The 25,919-nt window shown below is 34.8% G+C and overlaps 1 protein-coding gene and 1 long non-coding RNA gene across 2 annotated transcripts in view; both read right to left on the bottom strand.

Annotated features, from left to right (window-relative positions):
• LOC127738417 (uncharacterized) overlaps positions 1–25,919 on the bottom strand; it is a 175,977-nt gene that overhangs the window by 115,931 nt on the left and 34,127 nt on the right. Inside the window, exons 21-38 of the mRNA XM_052249661.1 lie at positions 25,642–25,830; positions 24,859–25,048; positions 24,221–24,383; positions 23,401–23,675; positions 16,419–16,596; positions 15,893–16,036; positions 14,586–15,296; positions 10,428–14,195; positions 9,680–9,853; positions 9,231–9,383; positions 7,284–7,888; positions 6,423–6,643; positions 5,905–6,083; positions 4,536–4,684; positions 2,694–2,882; positions 1,765–1,909; positions 1,186–1,326; positions 633–797 (exon numbers count right to left, since the gene is read on the bottom strand). Of these exons, the coding sequence (XP_052105621.1) occupies positions 633–797; positions 1,186–1,326; positions 1,765–1,909; positions 2,694–2,882; positions 4,536–4,684; positions 5,905–6,083; positions 6,423–6,643; positions 7,284–7,888; positions 9,231–9,383; positions 9,680–9,853; positions 10,428–14,195; positions 14,586–15,296; positions 15,893–16,036; positions 16,419–16,596; positions 23,401–23,675; positions 24,221–24,383; positions 24,859–25,048; positions 25,642–25,830 (7,739 nt within the window). The remainder of the gene's footprint in view (positions 1–632; positions 798–1,185; positions 1,327–1,764; positions 1,910–2,693; positions 2,883–4,535; positions 4,685–5,904; positions 6,084–6,422; positions 6,644–7,283; positions 7,889–9,230; positions 9,384–9,679; positions 9,854–10,427; positions 14,196–14,585; positions 15,297–15,892; positions 16,037–16,418; positions 16,597–23,400; positions 23,676–24,220; positions 24,384–24,858; positions 25,049–25,641; positions 25,831–25,919) is intronic.
• LOC127726600 (uncharacterized) lies at positions 20,594–22,103 on the bottom strand. Its single transcript, XR_007993606.1, has 2 exons — positions 21,704–22,103; positions 20,594–21,122 (listed from the first exon to the last, which is right to left on the bottom strand). It is a non-coding gene; the product is annotated as an uncharacterized LOC127726600 (long non-coding RNA).

A 25,919-nucleotide genomic window follows, 5' to 3' on the forward strand; every position in this document is an offset into this window, starting at 1 on the left:
ACAAATACCATCATGGTTTGACTGACCACGACACAAAGTCTGTGTTATTGATGACCATTGAAATGTTCTAATATTCCATTTGTAGCCAAAATCCTGTCCCCCTTTAAATCCCAAATTAGTATTTGTAATGGGACATACAAAAGGTGTCACAAGTGAAGCAGGAACTGGATTCCCTACTAAATCACTTAAGTACACTAATGGTTTAAGGTGTGGTTTGTGTTGATCAATCTTTACTTATCTATGAAACTTTCAATGGAATGTGATGTGGTTTGTCCTTTTATCTTTTTTTTTCATTTGGCGATGGTGTTGTCTGTCATTCTTCAACATTTGATTTTGAATGCCCCTTCGATATTTACCTTCTCTCCCCCCCCCCCCCCCCCCCCCCCCCCCCACCCAAAAAAAAAAAAACCCAGCCTTTTCACTAACCTGGTCTGTACAATTTTCATCACAATAAAATCAAACACTTCCTCCTGACCCACCTCCTTCAGAAAATGACAGAAGAATATCAAAAATATACACACATGGGTAGTCAAGGTTAAGCAATACAGATGTGCTTTCAACTACTACCATATTTGTGGTTTTTCTTTCCTAACTGAGATAGGATTTAAAATAAATGTTAGGAGTCCACCAACCTGCATCTTCTCCTAGGGCTGTGCCAGGGTTCTCTCCATTGACTGAGATAGTACCATCAATATCTACATGTCTAGAGTAGATATAAATTCTACCCCCTCCAACTCCACCAGTGTGTCCATACACTACACCATTACCATTCTCACTGTCACCAAAGTATAGGGAATCTGATGAAAATAAACAAATATAAATTGTTGTTTAAGTACCAGGAATCAGGTTTAAAATAGAAAATATAAACAATAACCAACATAAAGAGAATAAGTACAAAATAAGTCATTTTTAATCACCATCAAAGTGCAAGGAATCTGTTCAGAATAAATCAATCATAAAGTGTCTTTTAAAAATTCTCAGGAGTCTGCACAAAATAAATCTCATCAGGTACATGCTGTCTCCATAGCATATAGATTCAATTCAAATTAAATTATTACAAACTGGACTATAAGAAGCAATGCAACATAGTTTTATAAACGTATGTGATACATATGATAAAATTATAAAGCATCAGTTAGGGGTAACTAGACACTTTTTTTCTTAAATCTAAATGTGTATATTTACCTTTATATCTACCATACCCACCAGGATTACCATAACCTACTGGTGTGTACAAGGAATCATATCCCTGTCCGACAGAATACTGTCCATAGCCACGCCCACCACTACCACCATGGCCACCACCACTTCCTCCTGTCAAAGATCCTACATGAAAAAAAAAAATGTTGTAGTATCTTATTAATTTGGTCTAAAATTTTTATGTTCATTTCAAAAGTTTTTCTTACTATCCATATCAATGAATTCTGAATTCATCATATAGTTCTTGTACCTAAGGAAATCTACAAACTATTCTTTTTACATTTCGATAAATATAAGGTATAACTGTCCATTAGGGAAATAAAAATGGAAAAATAATTTTTGGGCCAAAAAAAAAATTATATGTACTCAGTCAGCAAATTGAATTCAGTGTGTGTATTTGGATAAAATCACTCATTTAAAGCAGCTTTTGTTTTTCAATAAGTTTTGACAATTTTGCTAGATTTTTGCGCAATAAAGAAGAAAAATTAGGGGAAAATTTGCTAGTCGTTGATCCATTGGTGGAAAGACATTTAAAGGAGTCATATATTGCATTGAGCTACCTACCTGTACCATATCCTTTGTTCCAATCAATGTCCAGGATATGTCCTTGTCCGTTCAGGTCTACCAAACCTCCAGAATATATAGCAAACAAATGGTGGGTTGTCAAGTTTAGTCCAGTGCTACATTTAAAATGACCTCCACCATATATCTGAAAATCAAATGTATTATTATAGTGAACAAATATAAATGTCTAACCTACAATGTACCTGTTTGAGCAATGTTGTCAGTATATGTGGTCAGGTCAAATGATATACATCATGTCTATTGATTAATTGATAGATTGTTGGTGTTTAACACCACTTTCAGCACTATTGGCTATATCATGGCGGTCAGTTTTTATTTGTGGAAGAAGCTGGAGTGCCGGGACAGAACCACTGTTCTTCGACAGAAAAACTGACAATCCCAGTTAATTAAGATTGGAGTGGAAAGCACCTGCCACATGTGGGGTTAGAAATCACAACCTTAGTGTTGACAGGATAGTGATACAGTAGATGAACTACTTAGACCACTCAGCCACCAAGGCCCCACACATCATGTCTATTATTATCTTTTACATAATATTTAATCTATCAAATCATAGTAACCTGACTTTATTATAAAAAGGGTGGTAATTAATGAGATGTAAATTTAGCATTCTGTGACTTTATTACTACTGACCTTAGTTTTACCCTTGTTGACCTATTGATGTTGAACAAATAATTAATTTCAATCTGTGACACTAAATATCTTAGGATGTGTCAGTGTGATGAAATCTTTTTTTACAGAAAATGTTTACTTTCTGTATTGATGGGAAAATTTGAAATTATTTATCGAATACTCTGCAGAAAATCATCAACTTCAAATTATAACAATGAGGCAACCAAGGATGACAATATACCACATAGATATACATATTAGAGAAAAACAAATTCTATTACATTATTTTCACTTACAGTTACATTTGTAGAGTCCAATATGAATGTTTCATCTTTAGAGTAAGCATCCATGTGGAATGTTCCCTGGTCCTGTACATGTAATGATTTCAGTGACACCCTGGCTGGTGTTGTCATACCTATACTACCATTAGTGTCCACAGTCACACTGCCTCCATCAAATACATACAGATCTTCTATTCCCTGGATCTAAAAATAGAAATCAACAGTAATACCAAGGCAGATGTAGATATGTTACTACCATTAGTGTCCACAGTCACACTGCCTCCATCAAATACATACAGATCTTCTATTCCCTGGATCTAAAAATAGAAATCGACAGTAATACCAAGGCAGATGTAGATATGTTACTACCATTAGTGTCAACAGTCACACTGCCTCCATCAAATACATACAGATCTTCTATTCCCTGAATCTAAAAATAGAAATCAACAGTAATACCAAGGCAGATGTAGATATGTTACTACCATTAGTGTCCACAGTCACACTGCCTCCATCAAATACATACAGATCTTCTATTCCCTGGATCTAAAAATAGAAATCAACAGTAATACCAAGGCAGATGTAGATATGTTACTATCATTAGTGTCAACAGTCACACTGCCTCCATCAAATACATACAGATCTTCTATTCCCTGGATCCAAAAACAGAAATCAACAGTAATACCAAGGCAGATGTAGATATGTTACTACCATTAGTGTCCACAGTCACACTGCCTCCATCAAATACATACAGATCTTCTATTCCCTGGATCTAAAAATAGAAATCAACAGTAATACCAAGGCAGATGTAGATATGTTACTATCATTAGTGTCCACAGTCACACTGCCTCAATCAAATACATACAGATCTTCTATACCCTGGATCCAAAAACAGAAATCAACAGTTATACCAAGGCAGATGTAGATATGTTACTACCATTAGTGTCAACAGTCACACTGCCTCCATCAAATACATACAGATCTTCAATTCCCTGGATCTAAAAATAGAAATCAACAGTAATACCAAGGCAGATGTAGATATGTTACTACCATTAGTGTCCACAGTCACACTGCCTCCATCAAATACATACAGATCTTCTATACCCTGGATCTAAAAATCAAAATCAAATTTGAAACATTTCAGAAGCGTTTTTAAACAGTAAAAAAAAAAATCAATATTACATTTTGGTACCAACAAAAAAATTAAAAAAGCCCATGTTTTCAGGGCAAGAATGTAGTTATAACCTATAAAGTGAAAGAAGAAAAATTTCTGGAAAAAATTGTCATACTTTTGTTCACTTTATGGGAATGATCATAGTTTATATTTGTCTGTTTATCAAAAATAGTAATTATAATGGAGCCCTAATTCATTGATAACTTCTGAAGGTTTTCTCATACATTTCAATAAAAATAGTGGTAACCATTTTGCATGTTAGATTTGGTCTTCAAATATAATTTTTAAAGGAATAATCTTGTACAAAATTTGTTTCAAATATAGCAGATAGTAAGATGTAGACAAGGGGAATAGTTCAGTCCACAATATGTCAATCAGAATGAAATAAAAACAACAGCTGTTAACTCATCTTTAATTAAAATAAAAAGAAAGCATGCTACCACAAAGTTAACAAGACTGTAAATATACCAAAACAAACGTAGTTATCTGATTGCATGGCAAAAAAAGTGGAAAAGTTCATGTTTCATGAAAATGACAGTAAAAAACCTATAATTCAAAATAAAATAACTGCAGGCATATAAAAAAAATTTAAAATGAAATATTTCAAAAAGACCAAACAAGTGAGGAATGGACAAATGTAAAACTAGAAACTTGTGGTATTTTGATGGACAAAACAATTGACTTACCTCCCCTGAAGTGTGTAGATGTGTCTTGTAGAAAAATGGTCGAGGTGGATATGTTGCTTTACCATTTTCATACACATGTGCATTGAATGGTACATCAGAATCTGTGTCATTGACAAACAAGACCTGGTTGTAACCAATGTGGATATAACCTGAATGAAAAAAATAGTAATAACAGATAATTTATATCTTTATTCCACTCATTAAGAACCTAATAAAAATAAATTTGAAAAAAAAATTAAATCAAGGGCTGCAATCCTGGATTAAGGAAAATAGGTTAAAACTGAACCCACTCTGTATTTTATGGCTCACAATCAAGTCAAGAAATTTCAAAAGGTTTAATTTAGTTATAATTTTTTATAACGTAAATTAAAAACTGTTACCAAAGAGATAGATATGACTCGCCTTTTTGCTATTTTGTTAGCAAAATGCAAATGTTGAAATTAAAATAGCAATACTTTAACATGTAAGTTATATGCAAAATATTCAAAGTCAACTATGACTAAAGGTACAGGGCCAAACAATCTCCATGGAAATGAGATGTGTCAATGCTAATACAACTGCATACCAAATATCATTGACCTACCACTAGTGGTTCCCAATAAATAGACCTAATCACATACTAATTCTTGTAAACTAAGCAAAAGTTTCAAAGTCAATAGACTATGACTGAGGGGGCAGGGCCGAATAATCTCCATGGAAATCAGATGTGCAAATACTAATACAACTGCATATCAAATATCATTGACCTACCACTAGTGGTTCTCATTAGCTGACCTAATCACAAACTAATACATTGTTGACGCCGCCTCAGCCGGAAACAGCACACCTATGTCTCGCTTTTTGACTCCATCAAGGTGAGACAAACAAGTGAATCTGTGAGCTACTTCTCACTAATGATACCCCCGACCCGCTAAAAGTATAAGGTAAACAGGAAGTTGTTGAGTGATGAATCTGAAACGCATCACACGGTATAGCTGACTCATATAAACCCTGAAACCAAATTTCAGAAATCCTTGTAATGTAGTTCCTGAGAAAGATGCGACGAAAAATATTCATGGGACAGACAGAGGTAAAACAGTATACCCCCACTTTTTAAAGCGGGGGTATAAAAAATCACTCTGCAAGTACTCTTTAAAATTAAATATCAAATCTGTAAAAACCTTAAATAACCTGTAATTTATTTTGAAATCCATTGTAATAAACACTCAGCCATGATGTGTGTTAAACTTTAATGACACAGCAAGCCAATAACACCAGCTTACCAAAAACCACTGAATGTCATTAAATGGCTTTTAACTACAGTCAAGGATTCAGACCAAAAGACATTTGTTATATCTTACAAATCTTGCTCTATTTTAATAATACAAACCCGTCTTATCACCATTAAACATTCCCACATCGATATTGACATTTGATGTCAGACTAACAGAAGAATTAAACGCCAGATGTCCTCCACCTTGTACTGTCAACTCATCAAAATCAAACTGTTCATTGTCTGTCTTGGCAAAGATCCATGTGGTTGCTCCATCTAATACTCCAAATTTGTACCTATAGGTAAACAGATATAAATGGCAATACTCTGCTTTAGAAAATAAGATATAAATGATAAAAAAGAATTTTTTTTTGTTGTAAATGTAAAAGTGAATAATTATTTTAGTCAAATTTAAAAGTTTTTCTAATACACCAATTTCATATTCCTTGCCTTTAATACAACTGAATTTAATTTTGCAACTATAAATCTAATGACATTTGTAAAACAATAACTTTTGGTCTATGATGTCAATTTTTTAGTTGGGTTTAAATTTTATGATTTATAGGATTGTGAAGATATCATATAATCATTATAAACCAAACTGTTAAATTCTGCCTTAAATCATGCAAGTCTACCTGTCATAAATATTTCTGGCATCAGCAAAAATTTCAAGTTCTGTGAGGGAGGCTTTGTATGAACAGGACCACCACGGATTTGTTGATACCACTTCTATTTGAAATAGGTCAGCTTCCCTCATCACAGGAAGCTCAACATAGGATCCCTGGATGATCGGATTTCTAGGTTCTACATATGTGCTTGTTACAGCAAAGGAACTGCCTCGTAAGTAGCCAGTCACCTTAAAATAGAGAATTTATAAAAATATAGATATTCTAAGGCATAAAATCGATAGTTACATCAATAAAACACTTTCTGAGAACAAGTAATTGTCATAATTCATCAAGGGTAAAAGTAATGCTTAACTGAGAATATAGAGCACCAAGTATTTTGAATGGAAATGTTAATTTCTGTAAAAAAAAAAATGATTTTAGCAAATGTTGTTAAATCATAGAAATACACTGAAATGACTTGAATGCAAATATTATTACCAATCATAAAAGCAGAACAATAATTTATTTATTTTGATCAAATGCAGAACAACATTAAAGTGTTTGAGAGGGCAATACATTTAATAACTTGCTTTCTTGAACTTCCGTCTATAATGTATTATGTTGATGATTACAAAAGTTCACACCTTGAATGAAAAACATTTATTGTTTCTTGGTAGTTCACTTGCCTCGTGCAGAAAGTCAAGGGTTTGATCAATTATTTTTTGAATTTTGCATTATCAAATACCTTTTTCAGAAGACACTTTAATCTTCCACATTTCTGTTGGTCATATAAAACTAAAACATATTAGTGACTCTCAAGACATATGTATTGTGTAAATTTAAAACTGTTCTTCTAAGACTTTAACATAAAATGAACTTTGTACAAACCTTAAATTTTGACTGAAATGACTTTGTAGGATATATCTTCAACTTTGTGACAAATGCTTCAGCTGTTAGTTGTATAGTGACAGTAGTAGATGGTCCACTAGCCAGGAAGTAATGGTGTTTGTTATTATCAAAAGTCTGGTCAAATAAATTCATCAACAAGTATGATGAGCTGTCTCCCACTCTGTAATAACAGTAGTACCAGTAATGGTAGTTTGTATAGCTTCCTGTCGAGGACTGTATGGTATGACCAGCTGTAGATAAGTAGGATCTAGAAGTGGAGTAACTTGTTTCTGGGATACTAAAGTCAAGTCTGTAGCCTTCGTTATTTATAGCATAATGTTCATCCCTGATAAACTCTCCATTGTTATCAACCAGAACTTGTGAGTACATGGATGTTGTATTCTTGACGTAAGCTACACCAGATGCCCCAGCTTCTGCTCCTGTGTTGACATTACCCTTGCCACCCCATGTGTCATAAGAACCTCTGTAGGGAGGGATGGTATAGTGAGAGCTTTGATACAAGGCAATCCTACCACCTGCACCACCTCCACCATAGCTTGGGTCTCCTATACCTCCTAGAGCCTGGATATGTCCTGTGTGACTTCCTTAAATCAAAACATAAACCATGTCTTTAATATACTTCGCAGAAAACCATTGATTACTTTTATACATTAAATATAGAAATATAAATATCTTAAGGTAGATAGGGTGTCTTCCTCCATCTTGGATTTTGAATACCTGAAAACAATCGGTCTAGATCTTTAATAGAATGTGCAAATTTTGAGAGTAGTAGGTAATTCATGTGTAAGAATTTTCATTTCAATATAGAAAATGACATGTTTTATCATATTTATGGTTGTATTTTACAAAAAACAGAAAACTTTTGTTTGATTCAATTTTTTCCAACTTTGCCACATAAGGGGAGGCAACTCAAATGTAAGGGCAGATAATTCAGATGAAGGTACTTTTACAATAGAATGTGTTAGGAATTTACCTATTTTATTATGTAGCTAGAAAACGGGTCCGGTGACCCCATTTTTTCTTTTTCTTATCTGAAAGCATACTATTAAAGCTATCTTCTCATATTTTATCTCAAAATTCTATGGTGTAGTTTTCGTTTTATGGCAGAAAATTGGGTTTTCGATGCATAATCTATACAAAATCTGTTAATTTTGAACAACCTGTAGCGTGAAAATAAGCCCCGTGACCCATTCTTTTTATCATTTTTTTTTAAAAAGCTTGATATAAACTACATTTTGGCAAATTATTAAAAAATTCTATGGATTATAATTTAGACACCCCATCTACCTTAAATGTTGTTGAATTTCCAAGCATTATTTTTTTGAAGAAATCATCCCTGATATAGTAACAATCAATAATCTTTCTGTCATTTTACAAAAAATACTAATTTATAGCTTAAACAATTTTCATCAACAAGGTTAAGTTTTCATTTTCAGTATTTCTGTTACTGTATAGTTTGCAGGATTTTACTAAAATAGATAAGTGATAACCAATGTTTCCTGCTGACCTGCAATATAAGTATATTGTACAGAGAGGTACAAAAACTAGGCACTGAAGCAAATACCCTATACAGCTCAATGACCTCCATGAACTGTTTTAGGACTGCACAAAACCATCATTAACTTATCTTCCATCATCCTCAAATAGCCTCCTCCATGGTTAAATCTAACAGCATCGTTAAATAACTGCAACATGGTTGAAAGGTGTAGTCAAATTTGTTTTCGTTTAGCTAGCTGCCATTTTTACTTGCAATTATAATCAGTGACTTTTAAAAGTTTAGTGCTATTCTGTCAAAACTACGTCCAATGTTTATTAGAGTTGACTACCTTGTTACAGAAAACATTGAAGGTGTGAATTTGCTCATTTACTGAGGACGACATATATAGTAGATCCTTACTGTGCCATGGCGTGTATCTGATAAGTTACCTGTATAATTGACAGTGTTGATCAGAATACTGCCACCACTACCACCACTTGACATAGACCAGGATGTGGTATAGAGTACATCCTCACTGTTAGCCATGATATGTCCATCTACTGTCAGGGTATGATCAACCGCTATCTCTAATCGTCCTCCTCCTACAAACAACAAATAGTTTAGCTATACATAATGAAACCACCACTTTGTTTTTTTCTTTGTTCTTTTCCATTTACTTAAGATCTTTTTCTTTTATATATACTAAATGAAGCATCACTATTGAGACTTGTGTAAACAAAACACTTGTCTGGCATACAAAATTATAAGTCTAGTATCTTTATGAGTTTTTCATAGTTCATCCAACAGTTACCAATCTGAACCAATCAAAGCACCAGCATCTCTTTTGGGTCAATAGATAAACACCAGATTTCTAACTTCAGATATCACATTTACCCACCTGAACCTCCTTTAGTCCCAGCACCTCCACTACCAAACATTTTAGGTTCATACAGATCACCGTAGGCCTGACTTCTTCTCAGTTTACATGTAAGGTAGTTATCACAAGCACCTTGACCTCCAATGCCACCATGGGAGGCACCACTGGCTCCATTACGTTGCCATACACCCACACCTAAAATTATATTCCAATCCAAATGTATTTCTTACATCTAAAATTTAAACTATATCTATATGTGTGGGAAAACTACAAAAACTAAAAGAAAAAAAATATATGTTGAACACTTTTAAAGACCATGTTTATCAATATGTGAGGCATTAAACAATTACATTACACTAGCTGGTATATACCTTGATTTTGTTGCAATAATAAATGTTTTTTCAAAGTTTGTATAACAAAAGAAACAGACAAGTAAAAACGTTTTTATACAACACATTAAGTTTGAAATGATGCGTAAGAAAAATATTGATCTAAAAATTTAAAAGAAAGGATGATTTTACTGTAGTGATTCAAGAGATTTTGTCCTTTCAGACCTGAATACTGATGGGCTAAAAGACTCTCAATTTGCAGTTAAAATATATTTCTTTAAACTGATGAACAGGTGAGACATTTCAGCCTGAGATTACAGATTGCTATATAAATAGCCCCTAAATGTTTTGTTCTGATACTAGTAATTTGACAGTATAAGAGTATATTTTGGTATAAGTCTTATTTCTCAGTTGATTTCTATTTATTATATAGAACTTACCATCACCAGTATTTGGGTCATTTCCTCCATTATTGACACTAATGATTCCACCATCATCCACAGTCAGATCAGTGGCAAACACTTTCACATACGATCCATTGATAGCTCCACCACCTTCCACTGTAATGTAATTAAACACTAGCTGATATTGGTCAGTATGTGCCTTAGGATTAGAACAGTTAATGTAGGAGTTAGCCTTGATTGTTGTAGTACCATTAATATGGTAGTTAAGTCTGCTATGTTTGTTTGTTGATCCTGTCAAATGAAGTTGTAGAGCTCCTCCATCAATCAAAGTCATGTTTATAACATGATCCATAGTTCCTTCCAATCTGACAAACACTCGTTCCAAGTTTGTGTCTGGAGCCAAACCAAGGTAGCCCCCATCATAGACATATGTGTTAAATGGAGTGTCAATGAAGTCTCTACGTAAATCCATTGTCTGGTGATTTCCAACATGGACATAACCAGTACGGTCACCAATCATATCCTGAAAGTGTAAAGTTACTCCATCTTCAAATGGTTCAGGCAGAATAGCAAGATGGGCATTACCATAAATCTGTAACTCTTCAAACCTATAATCGTCATTGCCATTAGCCAGCCAATGTTTTCCAGCATTAGGTAAAATCCATGCCTTGAAGCTGTCCTCACTGAGATCAGTATAGTCCTCTATCATACCAACATCACTTTCTAGACCATTATTGTTTATGTATAGAGTTGAATGGTCATAATCTTGGTGGTATAAAAAGATAGTTCCAGGTCCACCAGGTTGTGTTGTAGAACTACCACCATGCGATTCATAATTACCGAGATATGTATTGTTTACAGTGAAGTAAACAGCTACTCTCCCTCCAGCACCTCCTCCTCCTGACCCACTGCTATACTGACTGCCACCATTTGAAGCAATAGTTCCCAATCCACGGAAAACTCTGCAATATACCCATATACTGCCACCAGAACCACCTCCTCCATTGGAAGCTCTAGCATTTCCTCCATTAGATCGTAGTTCACCGTCAATTTCAATCATATTAGTGGCATTAAGCCATAACATGCCACCACCTTGGCCACCATTTCCACCACCAGCACTACCGTGTATATATGGTTGATACAAGTGGCCATAAGGTTGACCTGTCTGACTGGTTCCTGCTCCCTTACCACTGGTACCACCATGACCAGCACCTGATGATCCTGAAGCATGAGTTACACCTTGTCCAAAGTTGACATTTCCATTCTTTAAATCTGTATATCTGTAACCCAAACTATCTGAATGCACTGATCCTCCATCGTCTACTGTTATATTAATAGCTTGGATACTTATATTAGTTGCAGCCAAAGTTCCACCACCTTCGATAAATAGGTTGAAATGGACCACTAAATCCATACCTGGTTCTGTGACTGGGTCGGTCAGTGACTGAATTGTTGAGTTGGCCTGGATACGGACATAGTTAAATTCAAAGTGGTCTGGATCTAATCCTTCTGTGAAACCACCGCTCTCCATTGATAATAGGCCATTGTGATGTAAAGTTAAATTGTCAATGTGGACAAGTTCTCCATGCATCCAGATACTGACACCATGTACAATTGTCATAGGAGCCAAACCTATGTATGACCCAGCATATGCCCTGACACTGAATGGCAGATCAATTTCTTCTCTTTCAAGATCCATAATTTGGTTGTTGCCTAAATGAACAGTTCCAGATCGGTCACCAATCATGTACAGAAAAAAGACATCTACCTCATGGTCAACAGGGTCAGGTAAAAAGGCCAAGTGACCAGCTCCATACATCTGTAATTCATGAAAATGGTATTGGTATCCTCCACCAGCAAAGTAATGACTTCCAGACACGGGCAGTATCCATGTTCTACAACTGTCAGATGACAGATCTGAATAATCATCTATGACGTTAAACTTGTCTTTTGGCTGGTGACCTCCATTGTCAATAATCAGAGTTTTATGTTCCTCTAACATATTGAAGACAAACACAGTACCAGCACCACCATTTTCAGCAGACAACCCACCCTTGCCTCCAATAGCCTGGAATCTAAATGCTGTCATAGTTTCATTTCTGTTGAAGTAAACTGCCACCCTGCCACCAGCTCCACCACCTCCATTCACATGTGAGGCATCACCACCATGAGCCGTTATTTTACCATAACCTTTGATAAGTTCACAGAACATCCAGACACTTCCTCCACTTCCACCAGCAGCCCCATCACCACCTCTGGAATTTACTTCTCCGTCAATCATAATTGTATTGGTCACATTCATCCATATAACACCACCACCAGATCCTCCTGAACCACCTGAACTGCCAACTTTGTCTGGTTCATAGATGTTACCATAGGCAAATCCTGCAGCTTGGGAATCAACACCTTCACCAGCACTTCCACCATGACCACCACCACCGTAAGTGCTGGATGGTATCCCTAGATTGACATCTCCATGGACTGATAGACCTGAATGAGTCGCATGGCTATGAGATGTATTGTAACCTTTGCCCTCTGTTGTTATCACTCCACCATCATCTACCGTGACATTCTCCACGTTAAATGTCATGTAGGTACCGTGAAATATACCACCTCCTTCAACAGTGACAGCTTTTAGATAAAATGTGATTCCATGGTCAGTTACAGCATCTGTTGTACAATCAATCTTTCCATCATCCTGAATAAGGATGTAATCAAATTTATAATGACTGAACGTTTGTGCTGGTGTTCGTCCACCATTCTGTAACCATAAATATCCTCCATGGTGTAAAGTTATATTTTCAATATTCGACAATACACCTGCAAGATGGATGTCTACACCATGGACATAAGTCATTGGAGCTAGTCCTAAGAACCCACCAAAATATACAAAACAATTGAAAGGCAAGTCTATTTCTTCCCTGAACAAGTCCAAGACTTGATTTTTAGCAATATGGACTGTCCCAGTTCTATCTCCAATCATGTATTTAAAATCAATAGTAACATTAAAATTTGCAGATACTGTTCCAGACACAGCTGAATCAAATACTGTGATGTCACTAGGATTCAACACAGCCAAATGTCCATTGCCATAAATTTGTAATTCTTCAAACTCAAACACGTACTTTTTGTCAGCAAATTCATGGGTCCCAGACTGAGGCAGAATCCATGCTCTGCCACCATCATGGAGCCTATTATTCCAATAAACATATTTTTCACGAGGGTTAGGAGCACCATCATTGTCTATAAGTAGTGTTCTATGATCTTCAACCATGTCATAAATATAGATTGTCCCAGGTCCACCACTTTCAGAGTCATCATCTTCTTTCCCAGGCCATCCACCATTAGCTAGGTAGGTAAACTCACTGAATGTCTTGTTTTCTCTAAAGTACATGGCCATCCTTCCACCTGCACCACCACCTCCACCATATTCAAATGACATATAATTGCTATAATTGCCACTTGTAGTGGTGTAGTTCCTGTGAGTTCCAACAGACCCATTGCCACCTCTGGCCATTATTTTACCATATCCAGTAACAGTCTGACAGAACAACCAGATACTACCTCCACTGCCTCCTCCTCCAGGTAGAGAGTTCATCCAGCCACCTGAACTTTGTGAGATAGCTGTATCATCTATCTGACCATTTTCACCACTGGCAGTCATTAGTCCATCAATAAGTATGGTGTTGGTCACATTCAGCCAAATTTTACCACCGCCTGCTCCGCCTTTTGGACCACCTCCTGCACTACCAAACAGTAAAGGCTTGTATATATCTCCATAAGGTTCTCCTCCAAGATCATTTTCTGTAATATATCATCACATTCATTTAACAAATATTCTTTAGAAATAAATGTTAAGAAATCTGCTGGCAATTGAAATAAATGTAATGCAGTTTGCTTCTTAAGATAAGATTTACTTTTTGTAAGAAATAATTGAAAAAATGAATGAAAATTTTCTGGTGAAAAAAAAGCTGATTTCCTTTACATCAGACATATGCATCATCTTAACATATATTATGTAAACAATGATGCCAGAGTAGCATGCAGTCTGTAATTATATTTCAATCGATGCAAGTACAAATATTTACTTATACTTTTATATATCACCTAACCTTCAATTAAATATGAATTATAAAGAAGCTTCATTTTGTATCTATTTTGCCTTCAAAATTAGTTCTGTAAATATAAACCAACCATGTCCCCTGCCTCCACTTCCACCATGACCAGCTCCTGAGACACCAACAGTACCAGTATAGCCCAGTCCAGGATTGATCACTCCATGTAGTCCTTCTCTGATATTTCCATCTGCATCAGTCCCTTCTCCATCAGCCAGCTCATATCCAAATCCATCTGCTGATAATGTTCCCCCAGCATCAATGGTAATATTCTCTGAGAGAAAATACATGTGTGTTCCCTTCACCAAACCACCTCCATCAATATTCAATGCTGTAGTTGTAAATGTAATTCCAGGCTCTGTCACAGGGTCACTTATCATATGAAGATATCCGCCATTTTTGACATGCACAAACTGGAAGTCATACTTGCTTGCATCTTGATTTTTAGTCCTGCCTTCTACATTTAGCCACAATTTTCCATCATGGTATAATGTTAGATTGTCTATGTTGGCCAATGTCCCATTTAAGAAAATATGCACACCATGTATGAATGTGTTCGGAGCCAAACCAAGGTAACCACCATCATATACATGGACACTGAATGGAAGATCTATTTTCTGTCTCTCCAGATCCATGACTTGTCCTTTTCCTACATGTATGGCTCCGGATCTATCTCCAATCATGTTCTCAAAATAAATTGTAGCATCACTTTCTACTGGATCTGTTAGTACTGCTAGCTGAGCCTTTCCATAAATCTGTAGCTCATTGAAAAAATAACTGGAATCTGTTCCTAAAATCAAAATTCAATTAAGTTTTATAATGAGCCAATATGCACTGGTAACTTTTAAAGTAAGAAATTATCAATATTTGTTTATCAAAATGTGACGAGGTCAGAATTTTAACTTTGCCCATATAGAAAAACAAACACATCTATTATATATTTATTCAGTTTACTTTTTAATTTTTTTGGTAGTAAAAATTAAAAAAATTGTATCAAGTCTATGAGAGGATTTTTGCAGATTTGAGAGATTGTTTTATCTAGCTAGAGATCTAACTTGTTCTAATCTTCTGCACTATTGATGAGCATGTCATCTTTGAAATCTAGTAGGTTTTATGAATCTTAAGAGCTTTGCAAAATGCATTGCCATATTTCAGTAAAACATTGTAGGGAGCAATCAAATGCAACAGGTCATTGGTTTAAAAATAGGCTACATACAATCAAATCTTGACACTTTAAGCATTTACAACTGCAAAACAGCTTGAGCTACATCAAATCTGATTGAAATATGCAGGTATTTGCAATTACATAAAAACCTTTTTTCTAATCAATATTCAAAGATAATATTTTAATTTAGATGTAAAAGAAGATTAAGTGAGAATTAGTACCTGCAAGTGTATGTCTACCATGTTCAGGAAGGAACCATGCTCTGAGCTGATCACTATCAAGGTTGGAATAGTCCTCAATGACATTACTATCACCATCAGGACCTCTGTTTATATTGTTCAGCAACAGTGTACTATGGCTGTAACCTATTAAATAATACAGAAATCCTAGCTTTTTGTTACCATACATAATTCAATTGATACCATAATGGTAACTTCACAGTGCTGAAATTAGTAACAACATTTAGTGAAACAAACACCTACATTCTGTAAATGATCTTTCATGGTTTTGTCTGTTTGGTTTTTAGCTCCATTAACTTTTGTTCCTGGTCCTCCCAAACCCTTGCCACACAAATATTATAAAAAATTAAAAGAAGAAAGTTAGAAGCAAGTTAATTTAAGTTTCAAAATATCCTACACTATTTTCTTGTAGGAAGCATTCAAAAATTGATAGTAACAACTGTTAATTAAAAACATTATAACTGCTTTATTATTTTCTGTGACCTAGATATCTTAAAATAAACCTTACCAGTGTGGTAGAAGAAAGACGTTCCAGGACTACCATTATTCTCACCAAGACCACCATAGGTATCAAATGACCCAACATAGGTTTTGTTATCAGCAAAGTCCATAGAAATTCTGCCTCCAGACCCAGCACCACCCAAACCTAACCCATCTCCTCCAATAGATTGGAACTTTCCATAACCCTACAATAAATTCTCAACATCAATTAAAGAACCTTAGTGAGCGCGCTCACATACCCCACGTCCCCACATTGTCATTGGAGAAATAAAATATGTGTAAGAAAAAAAAATTGTATAAGAAAAAAAAATTGAATCATAATTTCCTGTCAATATGCACATCTACATAGTATGTCCTTATTATCTACAAAGTTTCATGAAATTATGTTGTGTGGTTTCAGAGGAGTTGCAATGACAAACTGTTGCAGTAGTACATTGAAGCAAATAAGTTCAAAGGGGCGTAACTCCTAGAAAAATCAAAGCGTGAAAGCGCTGTAAAGGCAGTTAATTACAGGTTGTGTGTATTTTTAGTCCAGTTATATCATTATCTTGCATAGTACATTGTACTTATCAGAGGTGGCTTTCAGTATTTAAGATTTAGAGTTCTCTAATGATATTGAACAAGTTTTATGAATGTCATATTCTGAGCACTATATGAAGGCGATTGTTCTCATTTGTTTATGAACTAGTGCATTATGTCCAGTTTGTACCTTTTTTATCTATGTTTATAGTCAAATACTGTTAAAAATAGTTTGGCATTTTCTTTTTAGTAATAAGTAAATGTTATCAACTGTATTTTATTCGACTTTGCAAATGTGGTTTGTTACTGGTAAGTACAATGTATGGGTGATAGTTGTTTCATTGGCAATCATGACACATCTCCTTATTTATAAAATGATCTATATTCAACGACCTCAGGTACAAAAAAAATGTATGTAACTAAACTATGATGGGAAAACTTTGACTTCTTTCTTTTATATGAACTTTTGATTTGGTACCATAAAACTATGTAGAATAAATGTACATTGCAACATGTCAACTCTTTCAATGACAATACTTTTTTTAGAAACTATAACTCCAAGCAAAATTATATTTCCAAGTATAAAGTAATTTATGAATGAAACAAGAGTGCACCAGGATGAAATGTCTCGCCTTCTTTACTAATCATTGATATTATGTTGATAGTCCTAAATATAAAGCTTTATTACAACTGTCACATAAACTTAACATTAACCAAGTAAACTAAACATTGACCAATGAACCAAGAAAATGAGGTCAAGGTCAGATGAACCATGCTAGGCAGGCATGTACAGCTAACAATTCTTCCATACAACAAATATATATCGTTGACCTATTGCTTATAGTTTAAGAAAAACAGACCAAAACACAAAAACTTAAAACTGAGCAATGAACCTTGAAAATGAGGTCAAGGAAAAAAAAAACCTGCGTGACTGACAAATAGATCATAAAATATTTCCACACACCAAATATAGTTGAACTATTGCATATAGTATTAGAAAAAAAGACCAAAACTCAAAAACTTAACTTTGACCACTGAACCATGAAAATGAGGTCAAGGTCAGATGACACCTGTCAGCTAGACATGTACACCTTACAATCATTCTATACACCAAATATAGTAGACCTATTGCATACAGTATAAGAAAAACAGACCAAAACACAAAAACTTAACTATAACCACTGAACCATGAAATGAGGTCAAGGTCAGATAACACCTGCCAGTTGGACAGTCCTTCCATACACCGAATATACTAGACCTATTGCTTATAGTATCTGAGATATGGACTTGACCACGACAACTTAAACTTGTTCACTGATCCATGAAATGAGGTCGAGGTCAAGTGAAAACTGTCTGACGGGCATGAGGACCTTGCTAGGTACGCACATACCAAATATAGTTATCCTATTACTTATAATAAGAGAGAATTTAACATTACAAAAAATCTTAACTTTTTTTTCAAGTAGTCACTGAACCATGAAAATGAGGTCAAGGACATTGGACATGTGACTGACGGAAACTTCGTCACATGAGGCATCCATATACAAAGTATGAAGCATCCAGACCTTCCACCTTCTAAAATATAAAGCTTTTAAGAAGTTAGCTAACGCCGCCACCGGATCACTATCCCTATGTCGAGCTTTCTGCGACAAAAGTTGCAGGCTCAACAAAAAGGAGTTCTTAATTAAGAAATAAACTGATTTGCTGAGCGCAGCTGAATACACCTGCAGAGGTCCAACCCTGAACAGTTGGGGCAAAAATGGACACAATATTCAAGCTTGATACAGGTCTGAATTTGGATTGTAATTAAATATTTGACATATTATAGTTTCTGAATAAATGTAGTCAAAGAACTTGAAATCGGTTATATGAATTGAATTTATATTCAATTAAAGATTTCTTGCTGTTGTGCAATACACTGTGCTGTTGCGCAATACTTAATAAATCTGTTGCCAGACTATAAACAAATAAAGTTCAATTTCTTCTCAATGTCATATTTGAAATTTATGAAAATCAATAGGGAGATTACATCAATAGCTATAAATAATTCACCAAAGTTTCATGCGAACTGCTTAAAGCATTTTTGAGTTGTTGTCCAAAAACTGGAAAATCCCCCCTTTTTTTAATGAATAAAACCCCACAACTCAGAAATGTAAAATCTAAAATTTATAAAATTCTAAAGGGAGCTTACGGATTGATAATTTAGTCTTAGATGCAAGATTTTTTCATCAGTTGTTAGTGGCTTTGAACTAGCTGTCAGTAAATGCGAGTACTCTCAGATCTGTACTTAGTGTCTTTTAGTTGTTTGGATGTACAACTACCCGGCCACGTCCACTTGTATTTGTATTTATCCATCTGATGAGTTAAGCCTCTTTCAACTGATTTTTATAGTTCGTTCTTATATTGTACTGTTACACCACTGTCCCAGGTTAGGGGGTGGTGGGTTGGGATCCCGCTAACATGTTTAACCCCGCCACATTCTGTATGTACATGTATGTGCCTGTCCCAAGTCAGGAGCCTGTAATTCAGTGGTTGTCGTTTGTTTATGTGTTGCATATTTGTTATTCGTTCATTTTTTGTACATAAATTAGGCCGTTAGTTTTCTTGTTTGAATTGTTTTACATTGTCATTTCGGGGCCTTTTATAGCTCACTGTGCGGTATGTGCTTTGCTCATTGTTGAAGGACGTACTGTGACCTATAGCTGTTAATTACTGTGTCATTTGGTCTCTTGTGGAGAGTTGTCTCATTGGCAATCATACCACATCTTCTTTTTTATATTTACATCAACAGATATAAACAATTCACCAAAGTCAAACTTAGTTGTAAGATCTCTGAAATTTTTTACGCTGTACAAGTTTTTCTAATTGTTGGAGATTGTACGGTGACAGTAACACCTGTAACTGCTTAACCCATTTCTTATGCACTTTGGTTCGATAAACTCACTGAATATCATACCACATCTCCTTATTTTTTTATGCATTACAATTTACATGTGCATGTCATTGTAAATAATATTTATATATATATATCAGAACAAACTTCATTGCGTCACTTTTATTTATGCATCCTTTGGCACAATACAAGTTCTAAAATTACACAACATAAAACAAATAAATGTTATTTCAGATGAAAGTTTTGTTTCAGTTCCATTCATAGGATTTATTAGAATTTTGTATGTTTTGCCAAGTCTAATAATTAGCTCTTTGTGCACGTGTTAATTGGAGACTTTTCTATCCCGTATAAGAGTTTTGGAACTAATTCTGTTTCTTTTTTTGAAAAAAGTGAGCAAACAAATCTTGCACATTTAAACCTTTGTCTGCCATCACACTGTCACCTGGATCACATAATTGAACTACACATGTATTCTACATCTTTCAACTATTTCACAGTCACTGGTACAACCAACATATGCATTAGAGACATACATTTTTGTAGTTGACTAAACCACCAGGTGTCGAACATACAAGTATTTTCAGTGTTTCTGTTTTTATATGATGAAAAGGTTGCCTGAGCTCTAGGAGCTTTATGTTTTATCACGGGATATTTTGTGCTGTCAATAATAATCCAAGTTGTAGGAAACTTTAATTTGAAGTTGGATGGCGAAAAATACCTGACTAAACTACTAAATGGCCAAGTGTTAGCCTCACGCCACTGTTTAGACATAAAAACAATCCATGTTTACACAATATTCTTAACACTAGTTTCAATCTAGAATCTAAAAAAAATGATTTTCAAATGACACCCTATCAATTTGAAAATATATGTATCTCAAACAATGTGCTGCTGGACCAAGTGTGGTCAAAACAAATAAAAATTTAGTATACAACTCTAAACTGGTATAAAAATGCATGGCTGTGTCACGTGTCTTCATTTCAAAATTCTCTGCTGAAAATATAGGCATTGATGGTGTTTGCGTAATTCCATCTGTGAAGCTCAACATTAGCTCGGCAGTTGGTGGTGGACAGTCATAAATCCTGTCTGCAGTATGAATGACTTCTTCAGGAAAACCAACTTTACAATCAAAACTTTCCTCTAGATTTCTACTACAATATTCATCAAGTTTAGTTCTTTTGTTTTCACAGGAAACTGCCCTGATTTTTCTTTTTGCGGACGATTCAGTCTCTTGCTTGATCCAGGAAAATAGGCTGGAAATGGCAGTAGACTTAAGTCTCTGTATGGAGGGTTTGCGCTCTGAAAAAGGTTATAAAACATTAGTTTTTTGATAATTAAATGAACTTCCATTAGCAATGCATACTTTGTACTACCTGGCAAAATATTAACTAGATTTATTCATTACAATCTGGATAAAACTATGTTAGCCTGATTCAATGTACATCAAAATGTATGTTATGTAAATCCAAAGGACAAACAATGAGAGACGTATGCAACAAACATACATTGTTTGTACCTAAATAACTATAATATGGATGAGAGCATGTCATTGTTTTGTTCCTGTTAACATTGTCATTGATATTTTTCAAGAAAGTCTATGAGGCATAGCTTATGCATTCCTGTCATTACTACATTAGCATAATTACTGCTAAAATAATTCTCAGTATGATATACCTCTTGTAAGAAATCATTATAATTGTAGCAAGCACCAAAAAATCTCAAACAGATCACATTGAATCGTAATCCAAAAAATTATGACGTCTTGAATTAACCACCCCTTTTATTCTAAAACGATAATTGCGGTTGTAAACAGACTTTGGTTTATTCGCATGGCGATTACATATATAACTATACATTTTAAAAAGAAAATAGAGTTTTACCAGGAATAGTTTCCTGCACGTAGTCTTTTTCAGTAAAATGTGCCTTGCAAACAACAGCTGATTGAGATGGACTCCATGATTTCACCGTGTTCTCGTCCAATCTGCGTATGGGCCATGGCGTTGATCCAACTTTTCCTTCTTTTTAAGTCATTTGGAAATGCATGTCCTCCTCTTAAATGACATCCAGGTACACAACAACAAGTACTTGGCATCGTTAATTAAAATGCAACTGTAATAGTTGCACAGTGCAGAAACCGGAAGTTCAAGAACAGGATCGGCTACCACGGCGCCACCTATTCAGGAACGATAATTTGCTACTTTATATAACTGCGAAATAACAATAACGTTAGACGGGTTCGCGTGCATAAACAGAAATGCGCTTTAAATTGTATAATATAATTCATGTTCAGTCGACCTTTAATTATTATATCAACGACTGAAATGATTAATAAACATCTAGATTGCAGATAACACTCGAAATTAACCCGACCTCTTTACACACGGAATTCAAATAATTCTAGTTTGTCAATCGGTTGACTGCTTATAATGTAAAATACAAATATATCAAAAGTTTTTAAAACTAACAAAACACAATGATCGTTTCTCTATTTCCCAATGTAAATGAAATGAAACAAAAAACATTTTATATCACAATAAGAAGAGAAGAGAATCAACATTTTCCGGATCTACTTGGAGCCTAATGACCCCCCACGTAGATAAGTTGGATATCGCGGAAAGAAAGATTAACACGGCAACTAGAAAGGCATTAAAGCACTGCCTTTAAAAATTGAATCATAATTTCCTGTCGATATGCACATCTATATAGTATGTCCTTATTATCTAAAAAGGTTTCATAAAATTCTGTTGTGTGGTATCAGAGGAGTTGCGATGACAAACTGTTGCAGTAGTACATTAAATCAAATAAGTTCAAAGGGGCGTAACTCCTAGAAAAAAAATTGAACCGTAATTTCCTGTCGATATGCACATCTACATAGTATGTCCTTATTATCTAAAAAGGTTTCATAAAATTCTGTTGTGTGGTATCAGAGGAGTTGCGATGACAAACTGTTGCAGTAGTACATTGAAGCAAATAAGTTCAAAGGGCGTAACTCCTAGAAAAAAAATTGAACCGTAATTTCCTGTCGATATGCACATCTACATAGTATGTCCTTATTATCTAAAAAGGTTTCGTGAAATTCTGTTGTGTGGTATCAGAGGAGTTGCGATGACAAACTGTTGCAGTAGTACATTAAAGTAAATAAGTTCAAAGGGGCGTAACTCCTAGAAAAAAATTGAATCGCTATTTCCTGTCGATATGCACAACTACATAGTGTGTCCTTATTATCTAAAAAGGTTTCGTGAAATTCTGTTGTGTGGTTTGAGAGGAGTTGCGATGACAAGAAACAGGACTGACGGACTGACGGACTGACGGACGGACAGACGGGTCAAAAACCTTTATACCCTCCGCAACCCGTTGCGTGGGGTATAATAATAATCCTTCGCCAATACATGCTATAGCCTTGAACTTTCAATCAACCCTACAATAAATTCTCCACATTAATACTAATCTTTCTTCAATAGCCTTGAACTTTCTACAATCCTAAAATAAATTCTCCATATATGCCCTGTTTAAAATTTGATATTTTAACATGCACCCATAGTTAGACAAAAATATAAGAGTGAACAAATGGTCATACCTTAATAAGATTGACCTCCATGTTAATAGAACCACCACTTCCACCACCAGAATTGTATCCCTGTCCATTTTCACCATTAACACTGATCTCTCCATCATTCTGTAGGATACCAGACACCTGAAGGAATATCACTCCCCCTCCTCTGCCTCCAGTCTCTGTTAAATTGTCATTGCCTCCTTTACAACCTCTGTCTACTGAATCAAATACCTGTCCATGAGGGGCACCTGTTTTCATTTGTCCTGAGCCACGTCCACCTCTACCTCCATGACCAGCACCTTTTATGTCAAATAAAATAATTTTATATCAATATAAGGCGATGTGGTATGATTGACAATGAATTCATACATTCAACCCATTTGTTAACTTAGCAATCATATATACATTTACAAAAATTGTTCAGAATTGCATCATTCTACCACTGACCTGGACATTTAGTTAAGATCAGTCCAAAGAATATTTTGTCAGGTAGAATACTTATTTTCTTACATTTAAATATTGTAGCTATCAAATGATTTTTGTGCAATGTATTCATGATTTCTTCACATAAAAGAATTTGTCAAACTTTGTTTGCAATTCTATAAAAGGTATTAAAATTAAGGTTAATCAATAAATCTGGCTTCTTCAGTGAATGGAATAATACTGCTCAAAGGTTATTGCACAGATTATGGTGAATTTAGCCTTTAGTAACAAAAAAATATTGCACATTTTTGAGTGCAAATACTACTCTACTAGGGACACTGTTCACCAAATTTATTCGATAAACATTATCCTGTACAGTCAATTTAATAAATGATTTTGACCTTCATTTTCATCTACCTACCTGAAGCTCCACTACTGGAATCAAAACCATCTCCTGTTGAACAAGCTATATCATGTTTGTCTCCATTTATCTGTCCAAGATCATCTACAATCAAATTCTCTGAAGTGATGTTTACATGGACAGCATGAATGTGACCTCCTCCCTGGACCCATAGTGTACCTGCCTAAAATTCAGAAAACATTCATTTTATCTTATAATCTAAAAACATTGCACTAGTCTTTAATGGTTTAATATTAATATCTTTTGAACTCTCTTAATTTTCTTCATTTTTCCCCTGTTTAGCTTTAAATCTTTGTGCCATATCATTTTAATGATTTTCTAGATCTATATTCTCTCAATGTTATACTTTAAAAGTTTTGCAATTTTTCCTGTAAAACTGTTTGGTGTGTGAAAGTCAGTGCCTCTAATTACTATACCATCTTCTGTCTTTATAAATTCCGTTTATTGTTTGGTTGCTAGCTAGACAATTTATATTTGTAATAATTAGGTTGCTGTCCAGAACATCTGAAAAAGTAACCTACTGCTGCCCCTTCAGGTTAAGTCATGACTTACTGTTATAGTGATGTTGATGCCCATGGCAATAAGAACATCTGAAAAAGAAACCTACTTCTGTACCTTCAGGTTAAGTCATGACTTACTGTTATTGTCAGGTTGCTGCTCATATTTGTCAGATCATCTGTTACAGTTACTTCCCCTCCTGCTTTCACAGTCAGTTTATTGAAGTCATATATCCCTTTTCCTCCTGTGGTAGATATGGTATCTCCCGTGGCTCCTAACTTCAGTACACATCCATCACCCACAGTCATGTCTACAACTCCTAGTTGTCCCCTAGTAATAATATACAAGATATACCTACATTACCAGCATCAGAATAGGTTGACCTAAGGGTGTGTTTGGTTATTCATTATTGTACTTTTGTTCATATAGATCCTCAAATATTCAAGTATTTATATAGTTTTGGCTTTTGAATTTCTGGTTTGAGTAAGAGTGAAGGAAAAATCAAGAAAAAGGCTTCAATTGCACCAAATTTATAAAGTTTTTTTTTAATTTTCTAGTCCATTCTTTTAATCTGTTATACTTTCAAAATAATTAAAAGGTGAATAATTTGTAAAGGGTTCTTTGAAACACTGTGACTTGCCTGCAATTGCTGCTGTCCATCTAGAGACAAATAAAAATAAAATTTTGAAAACTTTGCTATGAATACCTTCTTTTAATCATGAAAAACCTTGGTCAAAGTTTCATAAAATTCCATGAAGGTTTGACAAAGTAATTATGGTATAAAAAAATCTTTAAACACTGACAGAATGAAGGATCGCTATGGCTCACTTCTCTGGTTTACATCACCAGATTGTCAAAAATTTAATTAAAATTAAAATTGAAAAAGCAATCTGTTGAGAGAACAAAACAAATACTATACCTACCAAACAATGAAATTGACATTATAGCAATCAAATGCTGTTGGTAACATCAATAATCCTCCTTCGTAAATGTAGATATTCATAATAAAATCAAGGTCATCTGGATGTTGAACAACTATAGTCTGCCCATCACCTACGTGGAGCACACCAGTATGGTCACCTTCAAACTTCAACGATTCTAGCTGGAATGGACTGTTGATAAAAAAACAATTACTTTCAAAATAACAAAACATTAAAAACAGATATTACAAAAATATTGGTCAGTACAACAGACAACATAA

Source organism: Mytilus californianus, unplaced genomic scaffold (assembly GCF_021869535.1).
Source record: "Mytilus californianus isolate M0D057914Y unplaced genomic scaffold, xbMytCali1.0.p SCAF_1, whole genome shotgun sequence".
Classification (NCBI taxonomy): Eukaryota; Metazoa; Mollusca; class Bivalvia; order Mytilida; family Mytilidae; genus Mytilus; species Mytilus californianus.